This window comes from Nanorana parkeri, unplaced genomic scaffold (genome assembly GCF_000935625.1).
Source record: "Nanorana parkeri isolate BGI_ZX_2015 unplaced genomic scaffold, ASM93562v1 scaffold149, whole genome shotgun sequence".
Lineage (NCBI taxonomy): Eukaryota > Metazoa > Chordata > Amphibia > Anura > Dicroglossidae > Nanorana > Nanorana parkeri.
The window spans coordinates 1,575,170-1,593,168 of NW_017306417.1; the positions used below are offsets into that span (position 1 = coordinate 1,575,170).

The 17,999-nt window shown below is 40.3% G+C and overlaps 1 protein-coding gene across 1 annotated transcript in view; it reads right to left on the reverse strand.

The window, feature by feature from the left end:
* Window positions 1–429: 429 nt before the first annotated feature.
* Window positions 430–17,999, reverse strand: part of LOC108785199 (sodium channel protein type 2 subunit alpha-like) — a 167,403-nt gene continuing 149,833 nt past the window's right edge. Inside the window, exons 28-32 of the mRNA XM_018554236.1 lie at window positions 14,335–14,388; window positions 12,555–12,696; window positions 9,738–9,838; window positions 6,627–6,897; window positions 430–2,123 (exon numbers count right to left, since the gene is read on the reverse strand). Coding sequence (XP_018409738.1) covers window positions 934–2,123; window positions 6,627–6,897; window positions 9,738–9,838; window positions 12,555–12,696; window positions 14,335–14,388 — 1,758 coding nt within the window. The 3' untranslated portion in view covers window positions 430–933. The remainder of the gene's footprint in view (window positions 2,124–6,626; window positions 6,898–9,737; window positions 9,839–12,554; window positions 12,697–14,334; window positions 14,389–17,999) is intronic.

The window sequence follows — 17,999 nt, forward strand, 5'->3', positions numbered from 1 at the left end:
TTCACATGTGATAGTAAAGTTGAAACAAATAAAAATACATTTAAAAATAAATAAAATATTCTAATGTAAATAAAAAGAGACAGTTCACTTTGTTTACCGTTCTGGAAAAAGCCTCTTTTGTGATATTAGCTATGTCCATAACATATTTTTGTTTTCAAAACTTAAAAATGTAATTGAAAAAAATCCAAAAAAATAATTTACAAAAAAATAAGTAAAAATCTAAAATAATAATAGTACAGAAGCTGTAACCATCTTGTAGCATCTAGAAGAATCTCAAACACTTTGTGACATATTCAGTATTTTTTTTTCTATTTTTCCCTTTTCTGTATATAGAAGAGCACTTTACAGACGCATATCACTCGCTGAAGCTGAAAATCAGAACCATTTGTGACGTCAGAGGCACATAAACATTATTGAACAGATTTTTAAAACTTCAGGACATCTCTTGATTACCTACAGTCATCAGAAGATTGCAAAAAAAAAAAGTGTTCTGATGATGTTGAATTGTTTGCAATCTAAACTTTCTCAAGTTCATTCCATCATCAAGGTTTAAAGACATAGCAGAACTTCTCTATTCCAAAAAATGCATCCATTGGTAATTATATGAATAAGTCACTTATAGAATGACTTAAAAAAAAGCAGCAGTCACTGTGATTGTCCAGCAGAATATAGAGACACCTAATGCCAAGTGACCAGCTGTTTAATGTAGAGATTTTGCATCAGTTCATGAGTAGGTTAATCCTAGTAGAGAAGAACCCTAATAAAAAGCTCACTGACTTACTGAATTCATACAAAAGTTAATTTCTACATGGTTTATAGGCACTAAACTTACATCATACATATAATAGACATTTTGGCATAGAACTCCAAGCGGAAACCTGTGGACCATATCAGCTGTCTAGATTTCATAAATGCTGCATCTCATGATAATTATTATTTTTTGCATCCTTTTTTATCCTTACAATTGTCCTCTTTTTGTGACCGGCCTTTTTCATATTTTTCAGGTGTCTTTTCTATACTGTCATAGGAAGGCGGTGAGGTTGTTGAGGTGGACATGTCAGATTTAACTGTAGACGAGTTTTCGTTATAATTATTTAAAGCACTTCTGTTGTTCTCAGCCCGGACACTAGCACGTTTATTTTTATCTCTTCGGTCCTGAAGGGATGCCTGTGCTAGTTTTCTTGAGTGGTAACGTCTGTAGCAACGTTGAATGGCAAGGGCTGATAGTTCTTCTTGTTTGCGCAGTAAGGTAGTTGTAATGGGCTCATAAGGAACCTTGGATGGGTTTGAGGCCATAAACCGTTCTTCCATTGGTAAACGCAAATTGTCCATATCTTCCCCTTCGCCCAAGACTCGTTTGGTGAAAGCAAAGAGGATGTCAAGGCAGTGAATTCTGTCCCCACTTACCATGGGAAGATCCATTGAAATCAGCTGGATGCGATTTGGTTTTGGTACTCTTAAAGGTGGATCCAGGGCATCTGCAAATTCAAAAAGTTTACTGTATTCAATGAACTGTGAAGCAGTTGAGTCAAACCTTTCCCAAACTTCATAGAACATCTCAAAGTCATCTTCTCCTAGTGGTTCTGCACTCTCTTCAGTGGCAACACTAAAATTTTCTAGAATGACAGCAATGTACATGTTTACCACAATAAGAAAGGAAATGATGATGTAGCTGACAAAGAAGAAAATTCCTACTGATGGATTGCCGCAATCGCCTTTCACAGGACTTCCAGGATGATCAACATATGGGTTGCAGTCTGGTTCCCCACTGTTCAGAATTGGTGCTAACAGAAGATCCCATCCCGCTGAGGTTGTGATCATAAACAAGCAAATCAAACTGTTACCAAATGTTTCAAAATTAAACATGTCATCGATCGCTGCTTCTTTCTTGACATAGGCAAAGTTGGACATTCCAAAGATAGCATAAATGAACATCACTAAGAAGAGCAGAAGACCAATATTGAATAAGGCAGGAAGTGACATCATCAAAGCAAATAGCAGTGTACGAATTCCCTTGGCTCCTTTTATAAGTCTCAGGATTCTCCCAATCCTGGCAAGTCTTATAACTCTGAATAATGTCGGAGATACAAAATAGTTTTCTATTATGTCTGCCAGAAACATACCTGCAAGAAATGAACAAAAAAAAACAGCTTTATGTACAGCCAGTCCCAGAGTTACAAACATCTGACTTACCTACGACTCCTACTTACAAACTGAGGCTATTACTGTACAGCAGGGGCAGTTGTAATGCAATCACTCTTGTGCCAATGAGGGGTGCCCATCTTTTTGGGTCTGGTTCGTACATTATAGGAAGTTGGCTCTTGTTAGACGTGCAGACGAGCGGTGCCCGTCTCTTCTTCCAGGTCACTGTAAAGTTTTTACTGCTGTCTGTATCCTCATTAGAAAGATTAAATCTCACTCCCTGCCCAAGAGGAAGTGAGAGGAATTCTACCCCCTACCTCCTGTAAGAGTTATCATGGGTAAAAGATGTCTCTACCAAAGCCTTTTAACTAATCCTTGTTTCCACGACAACCCCAAATTGTCACAGGGACAGAAAGTGAGGTGGAATCTTCTGTAGAGGGGCACACACAGCAAAACACATTTTACAGGGGTAAACCCTTCCCTATCAAAAACAAACAAAAAATAATTGTCTGGAGTTACACTTAAAACATTTACCTGTTCCAACTTACATACAAATTCAACTTAAAGTGATATTAAAGCCAAATAATTTTTTCTCATTTCTCCTTTAAGGAGACCCTCCTTTGCTGGAGGCTGTTGTTGTTTTTTTTAAAAGTACTTCTTTCCTCGTTTTCTAGTGTGTCCCTGCCATGCTCTTCCCCCCGCCCCCTGCACAGGTGCCACCATCGTTCTAATGGAGGCACCCGTGCGTACTGTCCGCGCAGCGGCTGTGTGCGTCCATAGACACACACAGCCCTGTGGCAGGCCACGCCCCGTCCTTCTTTGATTGATGGCAGAAGGAGCCTATGGCTCCTCTGCCGTCAGTATCCTCCCCCGCAACCCGGACGTTCGGGGTATGGAGGATCGCTTCGGGACCGGCGGCGGGGATGAGCGCAGCTGAGATGTAAATGTGGGGGAGACTGGGGTGGGGGACTGGGCTAAAAAAAAGGTCCTGGGCTGTTTTTACCCCAATGCAGAGAATGCATTAAGGTAAAAAACGCCCAGACCTTAATACTACTTTAAGAACAAACCTACAGACCCTATCTTGTTCGTAACCCGGGGACTGCTTCATCTTTTAAATATATACAAATAGATTAAATTAGGCATGGTGACTGATGACAAATAAAAACAACTAGTTATTATTATGGGGATGTGCGCTGTTTAATTATTTACAGCTTTTCACTGAGCTTATTAACTTCCATTGGGGAGCTGAAAAATTCTAACCTATTATAGGTAAAGAAGCAGTAATGGTTAAAAGAGTTGGTTGTTAGGAGAGGTGCAGCTGTAGGTACATATTCAGTACCTATGACAGCATCTGACTGTCCGTCACAGTACAGCTGATTTCAGATAATGAGCAGACAACACTTAGATCTCCTCTCCAGTGGAAGTTAGCATGCTAGGGACTTTAAAACACACGGTACACTGGAAATCATGCCAGGATTGCTAAGGAGTGCAGAGAAAATGCTCATCTATTTCCATGCATCAGCTTCTTCACGGGCTGGACAAGGAATATGTTGCTTCCTTGCTGACAGAATTACTGCAGAATTATGTCCCAATTGGCCAATGAGGGAGAGACCAATGGGGCAGGAGAGTACTTTTCTGCCTCGTAAAGGGATCCTGCTGCTGGTGAGTTGTCATATGTGTGCCATGGTCCTACCACACAGTAGGGCTCCATTTCGTCAGGACTAAAAAAAAAAAAGTTGAAGTTTTTACTGGAAAACATTTTCAAGCCTATTCCGGAGCTTACAGTATCTCAATTTTCAGTCTAGCATAAATGCAAAAGCACACAGGATATCTTTGATCCGCATTACTGTGTAACTGGTAACATTATAGTCATTGTGCAAAGATGCGATCATGATGGCATGCCACTTAGACATCTTCTATCATTGAACCCTTGCGCAGATGCAATCTTTAATTGTTCCAGTGTGCATGGGTATTTTTAAAGCCAGTTTTCAACTTATGTTCAGCTAGTCTTTCCATTCAGGCATCCCTATCAAACAGCAGAACCAGGTCTTAGGCCTCTCTGTAGACTACATTAGCAATACAGACTAGTCAAGGAGCCGTCCCAGCATCTGAGAGGACAGTGAAGGAGCAGAAGGTCATTCTTGTGTTTTGTCCTACTTGTTTTAGTCTTATTCTGACAGCAATGTGCAAAGCAGTAAAGCCTTTGTAAGGATTAGCAGGAAGCTACCGTCAAGATAGACGCTTAGTCCCCGTTCACACCAGGACGTTTGTAGCTCGTATTTTTCAGCATGGAAAAGCTCCAAACAAGCCTGTGAAGTATGCGCTTCTTTTTAGAGAGATCAGCGCGATGTGACCCCTTTTCCTATTCCTAATCGCGCTGATCTGCCCAAAACAGAAGCTCTTGTACCTTCTTCCAGTGACCGTTTTTTTTCTCTGCATGATGCTGTGCTGAGACCTGAATGGGGACTATAGAAATCAGTATGGTTTCTTGTGCGGAGCTGTTCTATGCTGAACAATACAGGCTACAAACACCCTGGTGTGAACGGGGACTTTTACTGGTTCTACAAAATATATATATATATTACATATAAAATACATTTAAAGTGTATCTAAACCCAAAACTTATTTTTTGTTTTGGATAGATGGGTATTGTATGATTTCCCCTCTATTCCAGTCCCTGTGACAACTCATAACTTTGAATTTTCCCTTACTCCTTCTCCCTACTCTCCCTAAGTCCTTTTGGCAAAAGTCACCCGGACAAATAGAGAGGGTGAATCTCCTCAGCGGCGGCACAGACAGGATTAAAAGATTCTAACCCATCCCAACTCTATTATATAACATGACCAAAAGGTAATTTTATATTAGCCCAGTGTTCTGCTGTAAAGCCAATTGCTTGTCCCAAAATCTGCTTATCTGAAGCATCACAGATGAAAAAGATTAATGGAGGATATATTATTTTTAGAGCCGACAGCATCCTAATGCATAGAGAATAAATGACATCCTAGAACAGAAGCTTGCAGCAAGGGAAATGTTTCATAGACATGCAGCTATATACCTTATAGCACCATCTGCTGTTCTTTCTGCACAGACTCTCCTCCTTCCAAAATCCCAGCAATTATTACTTTAGGTTTAATTCACAAAGATTTACCAAAGGGTATGAAAAGAAAAGTCACTTTTTTGAAAATAAGGATCCTAATACAGGAGTTTTAGCTTTGTGAATTGAGTCTCCTGAATTAACCACTTGCTGACCAGGTGTTTACATCCCCTTCCTGACAGGGCCATTTTTCAGTATTCAGCGCTGCGGTACTTTGACTGACATTTATTCCGTCATGCAACGCTGTAATGAAATTCATTTTATACAATTTTTTGGGGACAGATAGAGCTTTCTTTTGGTGGTATTTAATCACCACTGGGGTTGTTTTTTTTAACTATATTAAAGGAGAACTATGGGGTCAGGGCTTTTCCCCATAGTTCTCCTTAGGGTAACGGGAGAACACAAACTAGCGTCCTCCCGTCACCCTAGGCTCAGTATACTGCGAGCTACAGCTCGCGTATACTGAGACGCCGCAGCCGGAGCGGATCCCGACATCGATGTCGAGATCCGCCCAGCTGCGTGAGTGACAGCTGGCTCTGCCTATCTAGAGGCAGAGCCAGCTGTACCCACCCCCTCCCCCATCCGTTCCGCCAGTCAGCGCTGGCGGATTGGAGCGGGGAGAGGGGAATCCAGCCCCTCCCCTGTCACGGCAGAGAGCCGTGACAGGATCGAGAGGGGGGCGAACCCGGTATGTGTTCGCTCACCTCCTGATCTACTGAGCCGACCTGTGACAGTCTCATTGTCACAGGTCGGCTAGAACTATGAGGTGAGTGAAAAGCACTCACCTCATAGTTCTCCTTTAAGGAAATATTACTGAACATTTTGAAAATATTTTTTTTTACATTGTTATAATACAATTATTATTACCCAAATTTTGGTAAAATATAAAAAACAGGTTTTTTTGTACAACGGCCGGCCAGGAGGCGGTTAAAATGCAACTGAATCCAAACGTTTTTTTTTAGTTTTGGATGGAGTGTAGAGGGATTAGAACACCTGTCTTGCTCTGCGTGTTCCGGACAGGAAGAATTACCCTCTCCTCTCTGTTTGTCCTGGTGACTGTTATCACTTAAAGTGAAAATAAAAATGCCAAATTGTGGGTTGTCATCAGAACAGGCAATGGGTGAGACTAGTTCTAGTAACCCTGCTGACCACTAGGGATTTCCTTTCCTGTTTTAGCTCTCCAACAGGAAGCAAAGGGAAATCTGCCCAATGGGACATACATGAAAAAAAAAATAAGCTGACAGTGGTTATACCCTCCTGTACTTCGTCCAAAACTAAACAAAAACATTTAGTCTTCGGTTCTACTTTAACATCAAATCAGAGAATTTCAGCAAATGTTTTTCAAAATATGTAGAGTAACTAAGATCTGATATATAAGTCAGCATCTTACCTACAATAGAAAGTATAACAACTACTAAATCAAATATATTCCATCCAATGGTGAAGTAGTATTGTCTCAGGGATATGAGCTTTAGAAGGAATTCACCGGTGAAGAGGATAATGAACACCACATTGATCCAGTACAATCTGTTCTCCATCTCTTTGCTCTGGTCATCAGTTTCAATCATCATTGTGACCATATTAAGGAAAATGAGACACATAATGAAAATGTCAAAGGATTGTTTTGTGACTAAGTCAAATACCATTCCCTGTAAAAAATTCTGTGGAGACAAAAATAATAATAATAGTTATATACTGTATAATATTTAAACCATGTACTAAATACATATATCATTTTTAGAGTGGGTTATTGTTAGAACCTCTGTCTGTTATCATTGCTGTCTATGGAATGTTGGGTAGATTTCCCCTCACTACCTGCCCTAGTGACCATGTGATAATCATACAGGAAATAAGAGGAAATCTGCAATTGGAACACAGCAATAAAAAGTTTCTGTGCTATCCGTCAAATTTTGAGGCATCTGAATAGTAGCTTAAAGCTAAACTCCAGGCACAATTAACTCATGGGCGTCCAGGGAAGTCACCGCACGGTCAACTAATTGACGCCAGAGGAGAGGGGACATTCACCAAGCGGGATGAGGTATGCCTCTGGGTCCCCTCCTCTCTCCTCACACTGTTGGGCTCTCTTTCCATGACCGAGTGCCTGACTTTTTAGAGGGGGTGACACCAAAATGACTGACAGTCATTTTAGTGTCACCCCTCCAATGGTGGCACCTGGGTGCGGGCTGCACCCCTCGCACCCCCCTTGTGACACCACTGAATGAAATTACTTGTGGCAGTTGAAGCCTCTGATTAATTAAAAGCCACCTCCCATGATGACTGCTGTCTTTTCAAGTGGCTAAGTCAAAACATTTTTTTTTTAGTTTTGTACAGGGGTGAGTGGAGAGGGGATAGAACCTCTGACAGATGTTTATTGCTGTCTGCATCTTTGCTATGCAGATTCACCCCCTCTATTTGTCCTGGTGACTGTTATAACCAAGCAAAAGGAAACCCTAAATTTTGAGTTGTCACCAGAACAGGAATACAGGGGCACTCTACCAATAGAGACATTATTTCTGGTGACCCTGGTGACAATAGGGATTTCCTTCACTCTGAAGGTATTCCCGCTCACTTCCTGCTGTGACAATGGGACGGGAAGTGAAGGGAAATCTACCCAATGGGGCAAAGATTGTAAATAAAAAAAACTGACAGGGGTTATGACCCTCCCAGTGTACCTTCATGCCCACTTGGATACAAGCGCTGCAGGTCTCAATGGACCTCAGCGCTGTGGATGCATCGCCGCCCCACTCTGCTACTGGCCATTTACAAAACACACAGCCCAGGCTCCATTTTGTGAATGGCTAGGAGGTGAGGGGGCGGAGGTGCGACTGTAGCACTGAGGTCTATTGAGATCTGCAGTGCTTACATCCGAGCAGACACAGTAGTACAGCTAGAACTGTACTTCCACCCGTATGTAATCAATAAGATCTTTGGGATTCAAAAGACAGCAGTCATCATGGGAGCTGACTTTTAAGAAATTGTGCTCATTGTGAACTTTGTTGTGCTTGAAGTTCAGCTTTAATAACGTACCAACATGTCTCTTTCCTCTATCTATGTAAGCCAGATAAGTCAGGAATAAGGGTAACAGATATGTGGGTGGTCTGCTACCATGGTTAACAAGTTTTGAGCTTTAAGCTGAGATTAAACTAACAGAAGGCTGTGTAATTTCCTACTCAATCTCCGTTCTTAATTTACAGTATAACGTATATCATTGTAAATATTAAAATTGTATTAAAGATTCTTAAATGTTTTTGCTTAAATGAAAGCAATGTAAGTACCTAAATTTGACCTGGCATCAGCCTCTTGCAAAAAAAGAATCCAATCAGTTGTTTTCCAGTGCTACAAGCATGATGGTAGGGGAAGAGAGTAGAGTGAGCGCAACAGTGTGTTGCTTCTCCTTTTGCTACCTAGTTACAGACTGGGGGTGGGGGAGAGGACCTGTAAGTGAAAGTAAAACTGCAGCAAAGGACAATCTGCCACCCCCCTCTCTCAGTTGTGTTCTGAGCAGAGCTGTGTACATATTAGGACTGAAATACAAATCCTTTGTCTTTATTTACCATTTTGCCAGGAGTTCAGCTATATGTAGGCATATAGGCCGATACATAAAAGCCTAGCCCAGTGTATAGCTGAATGAAAACCATTTGCATGGTATTACCGCCACTAGATGAAGCCAGAAAATTTCTATGCTCCATCTAATGGACTGTAATGCTGTGCAAATGGCTTATAGGTGGTCGACGCTTTTATGCATCAGCCCCAAAGTGTGTCCATGGCTAGGATCAAAATCATGGGCACCTATAAGATTATATTATATAATATTATTATTATATTATTATTAATATTATTATTATATATTATTAATATTATATATTATTGTTGTTAAAGATATGTGAACATCATAACATGGATTTTTTTTGCAGATGGAATTTTAGCATTTCTTTAATGATGTTGCTATGTCACATGACTGTTTTAAATAAAAATAGGGCTTTTGGAAGCAGCTAAATAATTAGTCTTGATTTGTTATTAATTATATAGATTTACTTACTGTGAACCTGACAGTGTCAGAGGTGACAGGTCACTTCAGCCCAGTCTTAATAAAAGCAATTATTATAATCTTATACCAAATTATAAGTCATGCCCTATACTACTCTTGCTGCTTCAGTGTAACAGAAGTAATCCACCAGAATGCCATGGGCCATTGTGAACCTACTAGTGCCATATTGGTGTATTTCTTGTGACAACCCCAGATCTGATTCATGCCTTAAAAAGCCAGTCTACTGATGCTATTATATGAAATGAGGAATCTCTGACAAACCTCCAGACATGCAAAATGTTATTGCTCCATTTGCAGTAGGAAACTCAAAATGAATCGCCCTCACAAGTACATTGCATTTCATGTGAAATACAAACCCAGAACAGAAACTTAGCAGGATATTAAACCTCTATCACGGCTGAGCATCGTTCAGAGATTTGGGGATTGTAACATTTTTGACGTTAATAAGCGTACCTTAGGTCGTGGAATCGGCTTTTGAGGTTTTTTGGACCCAAGTTTTTTCATTGCATTGTAATACTTCTTCTGTTCCTCTGTCATAAAGATATCTTGTCCTCCTAAGTGCAATAATGAATACAAATAAATCATAATGCAGAAAAGCGTACAGACAAAATGGTTGAAAATACATTTTTGGAGTATGCCCACATCCTTGCCACGTAAGACTGACTGAATATTTTGGGTTTGATTTATTAACCAATTTAGAACCAGAGCCACATTTTAAAAATGTTTTGCACACATGTTAAAATGCAAATTTTAGGTCTGAAGGTTAGTTACCCAACCCCCAGAATTGCATATTTTCTGAAAGCAGAGGCCTTGTAGAATGAAATGGTGGCAGTTGAAATTTTTTGTCACACAATATTAGCGCAACTGTTCTATCAAACCCACATTTTCAGTAAAAAATACACTAAAGTTTATTTAAGTCCATGTAAACACAACATAACCCCCCGCCCCCAATGTTTTTGGTCAAATATAAAAGATGAAGTTGTGCCAATTAAATATATACCGAACATGTCAAGCATTAAACTTGAAAGCACCCGTGAACCGTGACAACTGTTGGTATCCAAATTCGTCCATAGGCTATGTAAAAGCATTTACAGGTCATCAGTTTAAAGTTAACTGTATATAATGGCCCTAGAATTGCTGATCCCACTTTGGTGTGTGCAGCGATACCTAACATGTGTGGCACTATTGCCATTTCCATGTTTCGGCGCACCCGACATGTATTTATGCATGTGCATGTATGTGGGGGCTTTAAACATTTGTTTGTGTGGTTTTTTAAATTATTTTATGTTACTTTATTTTATTTTTTCTACACTTAACTTTATTGCTATCACATAGAGGGCTGATAGCACAGGGGGCTATGCTGATAGCCCCCTATGTCATAGCATATTATACACGACAGGTCCTCTTTAAGGAAACATTAGGATTTACTTCTGGATTTCACTGAAGCTGATCAAACACATATTATGCTTGATCAGCTTCTTCCCCAGCCACAGAAGTAATTACAGCTCTGAACTCAAAGGTGATCTATATGCCCAGTGCTTCTTCGGTCATTCACTGGAGGGGAGATCAGCGCACAGATGTCCCCTGGTCTCCCTCTGCGCCACTCACCAACACCCGCCATGTCCATCCCGGGGTGTGGAAGTGATCACTGCCATCTAAAAGCCAACAGTTGACTTGTAAAATTTAAACAGACCCCCAGCTGCCATTTATAAATGGTGCTGGTAGACAAGTGGTTAAAGGAACAGAAACGTTTGCTTAGGAAAGTGAATGTTCAGTCAGCTTAGTGAATAAGGCGTTCACTTCAATTATCCAATCATGTGCAAGACAAATCTGTTTGTTTTTTTACATTTGGCTTGCACCTGATTGAACATTCACTTACTAATCTAAATGAACATTTACTTTGCAAAGTATTCCTCTATTCCGTTAATTATTTAACCCCTTTGTGTCAATCCTGAAACTCCCCATTATATCAGGTTGATAGATAGCACAGTTGACATACAGCAGGAGAGACGAGTTTAAAAAGGCCTAATTTTCTATTCATGATTCAGACTTGCTCATGACTATGACATGCTGAGAGGCAGGGGAAGCAACACACCGACCCTAATATTTTTACAATAATTTTTATATCCTCCACTTAATCATTGGGGGTCATTTACTAAAGGAGTAAAGCTGTTCACTGAGCTTAGTAAATGGTGAAATAGTGTTTAGTGAAATAGTGATTACTCTGAATACTCAATCATGTGCAAGAGAAATAAAAAAAAAGACTATTTCGAAAACTACACACAGAATGTGTATCCTTTGTATGGGCTGACGGCTCCCACCATGTCGGGAGACGATTTTTTATTCTTCCTAAGTGCAAAGGTGGAGTGGGTTTACTGGATCTTTTTCTAAATGTTATATGGTTCCACAAGCAGTGTTAAAAAAGGAGCTCAGACTGCAATACTGACCTGCAATCCAGAGCTGTCCCCTGTGGTACCGCTCCTCCACCACAAGATGACCTCAGTCTTCCGGGATGAATGACAACCAATGAAGACTGAGGTCATCTTAAAAAAATAGTGTTGAACTTTAACTGACTATTTTGTCACAAGGTATATACATACGTACATACAGTATAGACCAGTGGTTCTCAACTCATGGGTCGCGACCCAAAAGTGGGTCGCGACACCTTCTGCAGTGGGTCGCGGCGTCCTTCCTGCAAAGAACGGCCCATGTTCAGGAGGGAGACATAGAGGGGTGATTTGTGCGAGCCAGCCTGTGGGAACTATATATTGAAAACTGTTCCCTCTCATACACCCCCCTGCGCGTGAACTGACCCGGGGAAATCGGGGACTATTTCCTCACTTTCGGGCGGCGGAATAATATGGAGAGGCGGAATAATATAAAACTATTTTTGGGTCGCGACTTAATGACCAAGGACAAATGTGGGTCCTGAGGTTACACAGGTTGAGAACCACTGGTATAGACAGTTTATCTTTCCTATTAGTCAACAATAAAAACAAATCTCTGAATGTTATCCTTTTTGAATGAACTCAATCAGTGTGGAGGGAGCTTATAGGAGAATCATGTTGTCAAATTTGATCTATTCTATTCACTTTTTAATCAAATAAAAACTAATATTTTCTCAAAAGATGTTTGGTTTGTAAAGTTGTCAGTCGGCTGCCCAAAACCCCCAACTTTTCTAATTTTGACATACCAATTCCAGGGGTGTGGCATCCTGTGCTTTGATTCAGGTCACTTTATGCTAAATCAATAGAAATTGACATGTGATACTTATCTTCTTTTTCTGCTGATTGAAGTTATCTATGATAACGCCAATGAAGAGGTTCAATGTGAAAAAGGACCCAAATATAATAAAGATTACAAAGTATATATACATGTAGAGATTGTCTTCATAGTAGGGTTGTTGATTTATCTATGTAAAAAGAAAATCAACAGATTAGTATAAAACAGTGGCTCTCAGGTCACACAGACATGATTTACAGCTATCATAACACAAGAATTCAGGTGGTAGCTATAGTACTTATGAAGATATCCACAAAGCATGAAGCCTCAGTGAAAGGAAATCCCAACAGATGGAACTTTGGCATAATTATAAGTTTGATCTTTATCCGGTGAAACAGTTGTAGAGAGAGGGGTGATGTATTGGACATTCCTGTCTATGGGGTGGAGATTGAGGAGTACTCTTTATCACTGGATGGGGTAGGATTTACTCACCTTGGAATCCCTGCAGTCTCCTGGCAAGTATACCTCCACCTATTTAGCTTATTTTCACAGCTCTATTGATGGGTTTTTAGCTTGCCAGCATTTAACAGTATGAGTGTTATTCACAAAGCTGCAGCCGAGTGAATAACCGACCCAAAGTGAAGTGAGCTGAACGCTGTTCAGCTATTTACTTCAGGCTTGTATGACTGATTTCAGCCGTACATTGGCTGAAATCAGCTGTACATCGGCTTGCTTCGGTTCAGCTGAGCCGAAGTGCAGAAGGAGTCCAACATCTGGATCAGCTGAGCCGAACCTCCAGCAGGCTACTCGCTGCTGTTCGGCGTATTCTCAAAGGGCCGAACGGCAGCGGCATTCGGCTCGGCTATTCTGCTTGGTACCTCTGTTTTACCGAGCAGAAAAGAAAAACAGTGTAAAAAGTTGGAGAAAAAAAAGTAGAAAAAAAAATGTTTACAAATGTAAATAAAAGATCAATGTTCTAAAAAAAAAAAAGATTTCCATAAAAAAATTAAGATTATAGAAAAAAAGAAAGAAACAATTGGGCAGAGCTAGCAGTGACCTGGGGACGCTGATCTGTTATTGCAACTGGGCGGAGCCAGCTGCGAGATCATGGCTGGCTCCGCCCAGCTGCCAGATGCGAGGCTTTCACTTCGGCTTTCACCTTGGCTCAGTCGAGCCGAAGCATATGCCTTCGGCTCAGCTGAGCTGCTCAGCCAGCTTCGGGAGCTGTACGGGATATAGTGAATAGCCCGTACAGCAGCCCACTCCAGCGGCTGAGTGGCCGAGCTGCAGCTGATCCTTCGGCTAGCTTTGTGAATAGCCCTCTATATGTTATATGTTATAAAAATAACTAAACAGATCAAAATAGCCTGGCACCAACACTTTAGATCATTTTACAATGTCGACGGTAACTATTTTAGGTCTCTTTCAATGGTTTGTTTGTTTTGCAAGCTGGATGAGGAATGATTGGAGGAACTGTGGCAACCTTCCACATTAGGTTGACAAGCATTGGCCACATTTTATTTTTCCTAGAAACCCCTTCAAACTGAAATGTTCCCCCGTTTATGAGTTCAAGAAAAACACACCTTTGGCCAGATTAAATATTTGTTCTGCCTTTTCTGCAATCTGCTATCAGCATGTCCTATAGGTCTGTTGAAATAGCTTGGACACTTATTTCAGTCTAAAACTAAACTGAACCATGATGGTGATAGTATCAGAGGCTGCACAGACACACTGTCCAATAAATATTTAGTTTGAAGGCCTGGGCATGCATAAAGACATGGCAGAAATGGAATAATTTACACAATCTAAATGAAAGATTGATACTCACGCCTCTTGAATCAACAGCTGCATACATGATAGGCATCCATCCCTTGAAAGTAGCCTTTAAGAAAACAGATGCATATATTACTGCTTAAAATGTATCACCGATTCGAAAAAGTAACAGTTGTTTTCAGCTGTTCTAATAAGATGTGAAAATTGTAGTCATATGACTAAATGAAAGTTCCTTATTCTTGTGTTAAAGCTTTTAACTTCTTTAGAGCCTATTGTTATTAAACTTGAAAAGTGTAGTTACTGTTTGCAATTTTTCATTATTGCTTGTATGTAAAAAACACAGGGAACTTAGCAATGTTCTGTCTGTGCCCGGCTCCACATGCCACAGGGACACTAAACATTTAAGGAAACCTGTAGAGAATCATGTCAGCTGCCATTGCTTAAAATGCTAGCTGCCTAGTTGTACTTGGTCCTTCGAAACACTGGCCTGGAATAAAACACACATATGAGCTCATTCAGAGTGAATTTAGAACTGACCTGCATGCTTGTTCTGGGTAGTGTCTCAAAAACTATTTAAGCTATGACGGCTAAGCAACTTGCGTTTCCTGATGGATATATTAGCAATGGAGGCCCCAAAGTCTCTCGGTACAGGTTGAGTTTGAGCTGGACACATATGTTACAGTCTGTACAATCACCTTTAGATTTAGCACCAGTTGTGTAGTGTGAGAGCCTGGCTTGCTGGAAATAAAATGAACGCATTGTTTAGGCAGACCTCACCGCACAGTTTGTGGTAGATATAAGGGAGGTTGTATAATCAGATTAAAATATAAGTGGCTGGCTTGAAGAAGAACACACCTGTTTACGTGCATATTTACAGTGAGTATGCAGAGATAGCAAGTCATCAGGACAAGTAAAGGCATTATCAATACAGGCAGACAGAAAAATTAGAACAAAAGCAGCACAGAGCAAACATTAAAACTCTAATAGAGACATTTTTTGTCCTGAATTAGCTATTTACCTGGTAAGATATCGAAGACCAAATGTATAATGTATGCAAGACTTTAGTGAACTGAAACAAGGCTGATTCAGGTTCTCCAGTCGACCCCACACTGACCCACAGATCCCAGTGCTCCTGTTATCTGCCAGAGTTGCCAAATGGTCAGGTTTGTGTCCTGTAGGTAGGCACAATCCCCACATGGTGCAACGGATCTCACAAGTAGTGCTAGGTAAGCTTTGTGTGCTCTCAGGCAAGTGGGGTCAAGCATAAACATGTTGTAGATTTTTGCCTGTCTATCTAAGCCCTAGCTATGCTGCAGAGAGTCAGGGTCAGAAAAGTCCCTGAACCTACTAACGTGTCCTCTTGTGGGTCTCTACAAAATATACTGTATACAATATAGAAAAGTTGTTTTATTGCTTTCTACTACCTTTTTGTGAATAACTTTAGTTTTCTGCACTTTATATGATTTTTATTTCTAAGGTAGGCACTTGTGACTTGATTTATTGGTAGTCATCGCAAAACCCAATCTAACAGCGCATCTACAGGTTCCCTCTTTTTTAAGGTACACAGCATGGTGAACTCTCATCATCCAACACTTGTGAATTTTAAGTAGATTTTCAGTGGCTGCAATGACGTGTGGACATTAAGGATCAAAATATATATACATATATTTGAGTTTTGGAATAGCTCATATTCATTGATTCTTATTCTAGAAGTATTGTATTGCATTCATTTTATCAACATAACATCTTTTCTAGATTGTCTCTATCCCATGAGGTAGTATTATAATTACTTGATGCATATGTGTAACCAGTACAGTCACCAATTTATATTTGGTTATTTAGTAGTACGTGTTAGTCTTTAAATTGTGTTTCTGGAAGCTTTGGCCAGTGAATTTGATTGATTCAAGCAATCATTTTGCAGTCCATGGGGTTTAGTAGTTTCCTAAAATGATCTCTTGGGCACCCTTACCAAAATATGTAATAATGTAAAATTCTCGGTACGTTTTCTCAAGGGTATGGGAAATAAACCATTCATGTCCCATACTCCTTGGAAATAAAGAGATGAAGCATATTCTGTAATAAAACATATAACATCTGAGGTATACATAAAATCTACAGGGTATGGTGCAAAATGATAATGCAGCCCCCTCATAACTAATGCTGAAACGATCAACTGTCCTATCCAACCAGTAAATGTGTTAATTTACTAAGAGGTGCTTATTGAATATTCAAAAAGTTTCTCAAATAGTTCCTTAGGGTTCATAGCAGTTGTCTGGGAATAAACCCAGCCCCATAAAGCAAACTCACTAAGTGTAAACAGAAAGACACTCCTCTTCCTCCTCTCTCCACAGGAAGTGCCAGCTCAGGAGTGGATACTAGTACTTAGAGAAAGTAGAAGGGAGAAGCAAACTGTTAACAAGCCAAAGGCAATGGCCAAGAAACAAGAACAAAGGGCAGAAACTGTGTCACTTAATGAAAAATTCAAGATAAAATGTTTATGGTAAGTACATAATGCTCAGTCATAAGAATTAATTAATGATTGGGTGCTCACCTTAAAGAGGGGCCAACGGGGATAATTTATCTTAAAAGACTGTCCAGTGCCAGGCAGGCCCACACAGTTAAGGTGGCTAGTTTTGGTTGCAAGGGGTTGAAGGTCAATATGTGATTCAGCCTGACTAGAACTCTTGCTTGTTTTTGTGACTGCATTTCAATGTTCCCAGAGGTTTGCTGTCTCCCCCAATAAATATCTGGAGAAAAGGGCATTATGCACTTGCATAAATATAAATATATACACATATGTATAAAGAACTGGGAATTGGAAGCCTGGTGACAAAAAGCCCAAAGTTTACTTACTGCACTGGTGGAATAACAGGCAGATTGGGTAGAACTTGACCCTTAGCAGAACAGACCCAAGATAGCCCTTATAAAGTGCCTTGGAGGGAGCAGTTCTGACAGTAAATACCTGGGTCTGGTAGCCAAGTGTGACTCCATTTCAAGGGCAGCCCAGTAGGTGGAGAGGGTCAGAATGGACACCCCTGACTTAACTAAAACTGAGCTCTCGTTTCTAGTGCAGAAAGGTAGAAACGAAAAGGGGAAGAGCATGCCCTTGCTTATATTCCATCTTCCTAGGGACAGGGTTTATACTCCAAAACCTGCTGTATCTTACAATGAATGTTTGGAGTAAATATTTTAATATTGTTTTACTGTATGGTCTTGGCCATCGTGCTGTAGCTCAGTTTCAGGGTCTTGGCAATCTTCTTATAACCTAGGCCATCTTTATGTAGAGCAACAATTCTTTTTTTCAGATCCTCAGAGAGTTCCCTGCCATGTTGAACTTCCAGTGACCAGTTTGAGAGAGTGAGAGAGATAACAGCAAATTTAACACACCTGCTCCCCATTCACACCTGAGACCCTGTAACACTAACGAGTCACATGACACCGGGGAGGGAAAATGGCTAATTAGGCCCAATTTGGACATTTTCACTTATGGGGTGTACTCACTTTTGTTGCCAGCGGTTTAGACATTAATGGCTGTGTGTTGAGTTATTTTGAGGGGACAGCAAATGTACACTGATATACAAGCTGTACACTCACTACTTTTTTACATTGTAGCAAAGTGTAATTTCTTCTGTGTCGTCACATGAAATGATAAAATATTTACAAAAATGTGAGGGGTGTACTCCTGTGAGATACTGTGTGTATATATATATATATATATAT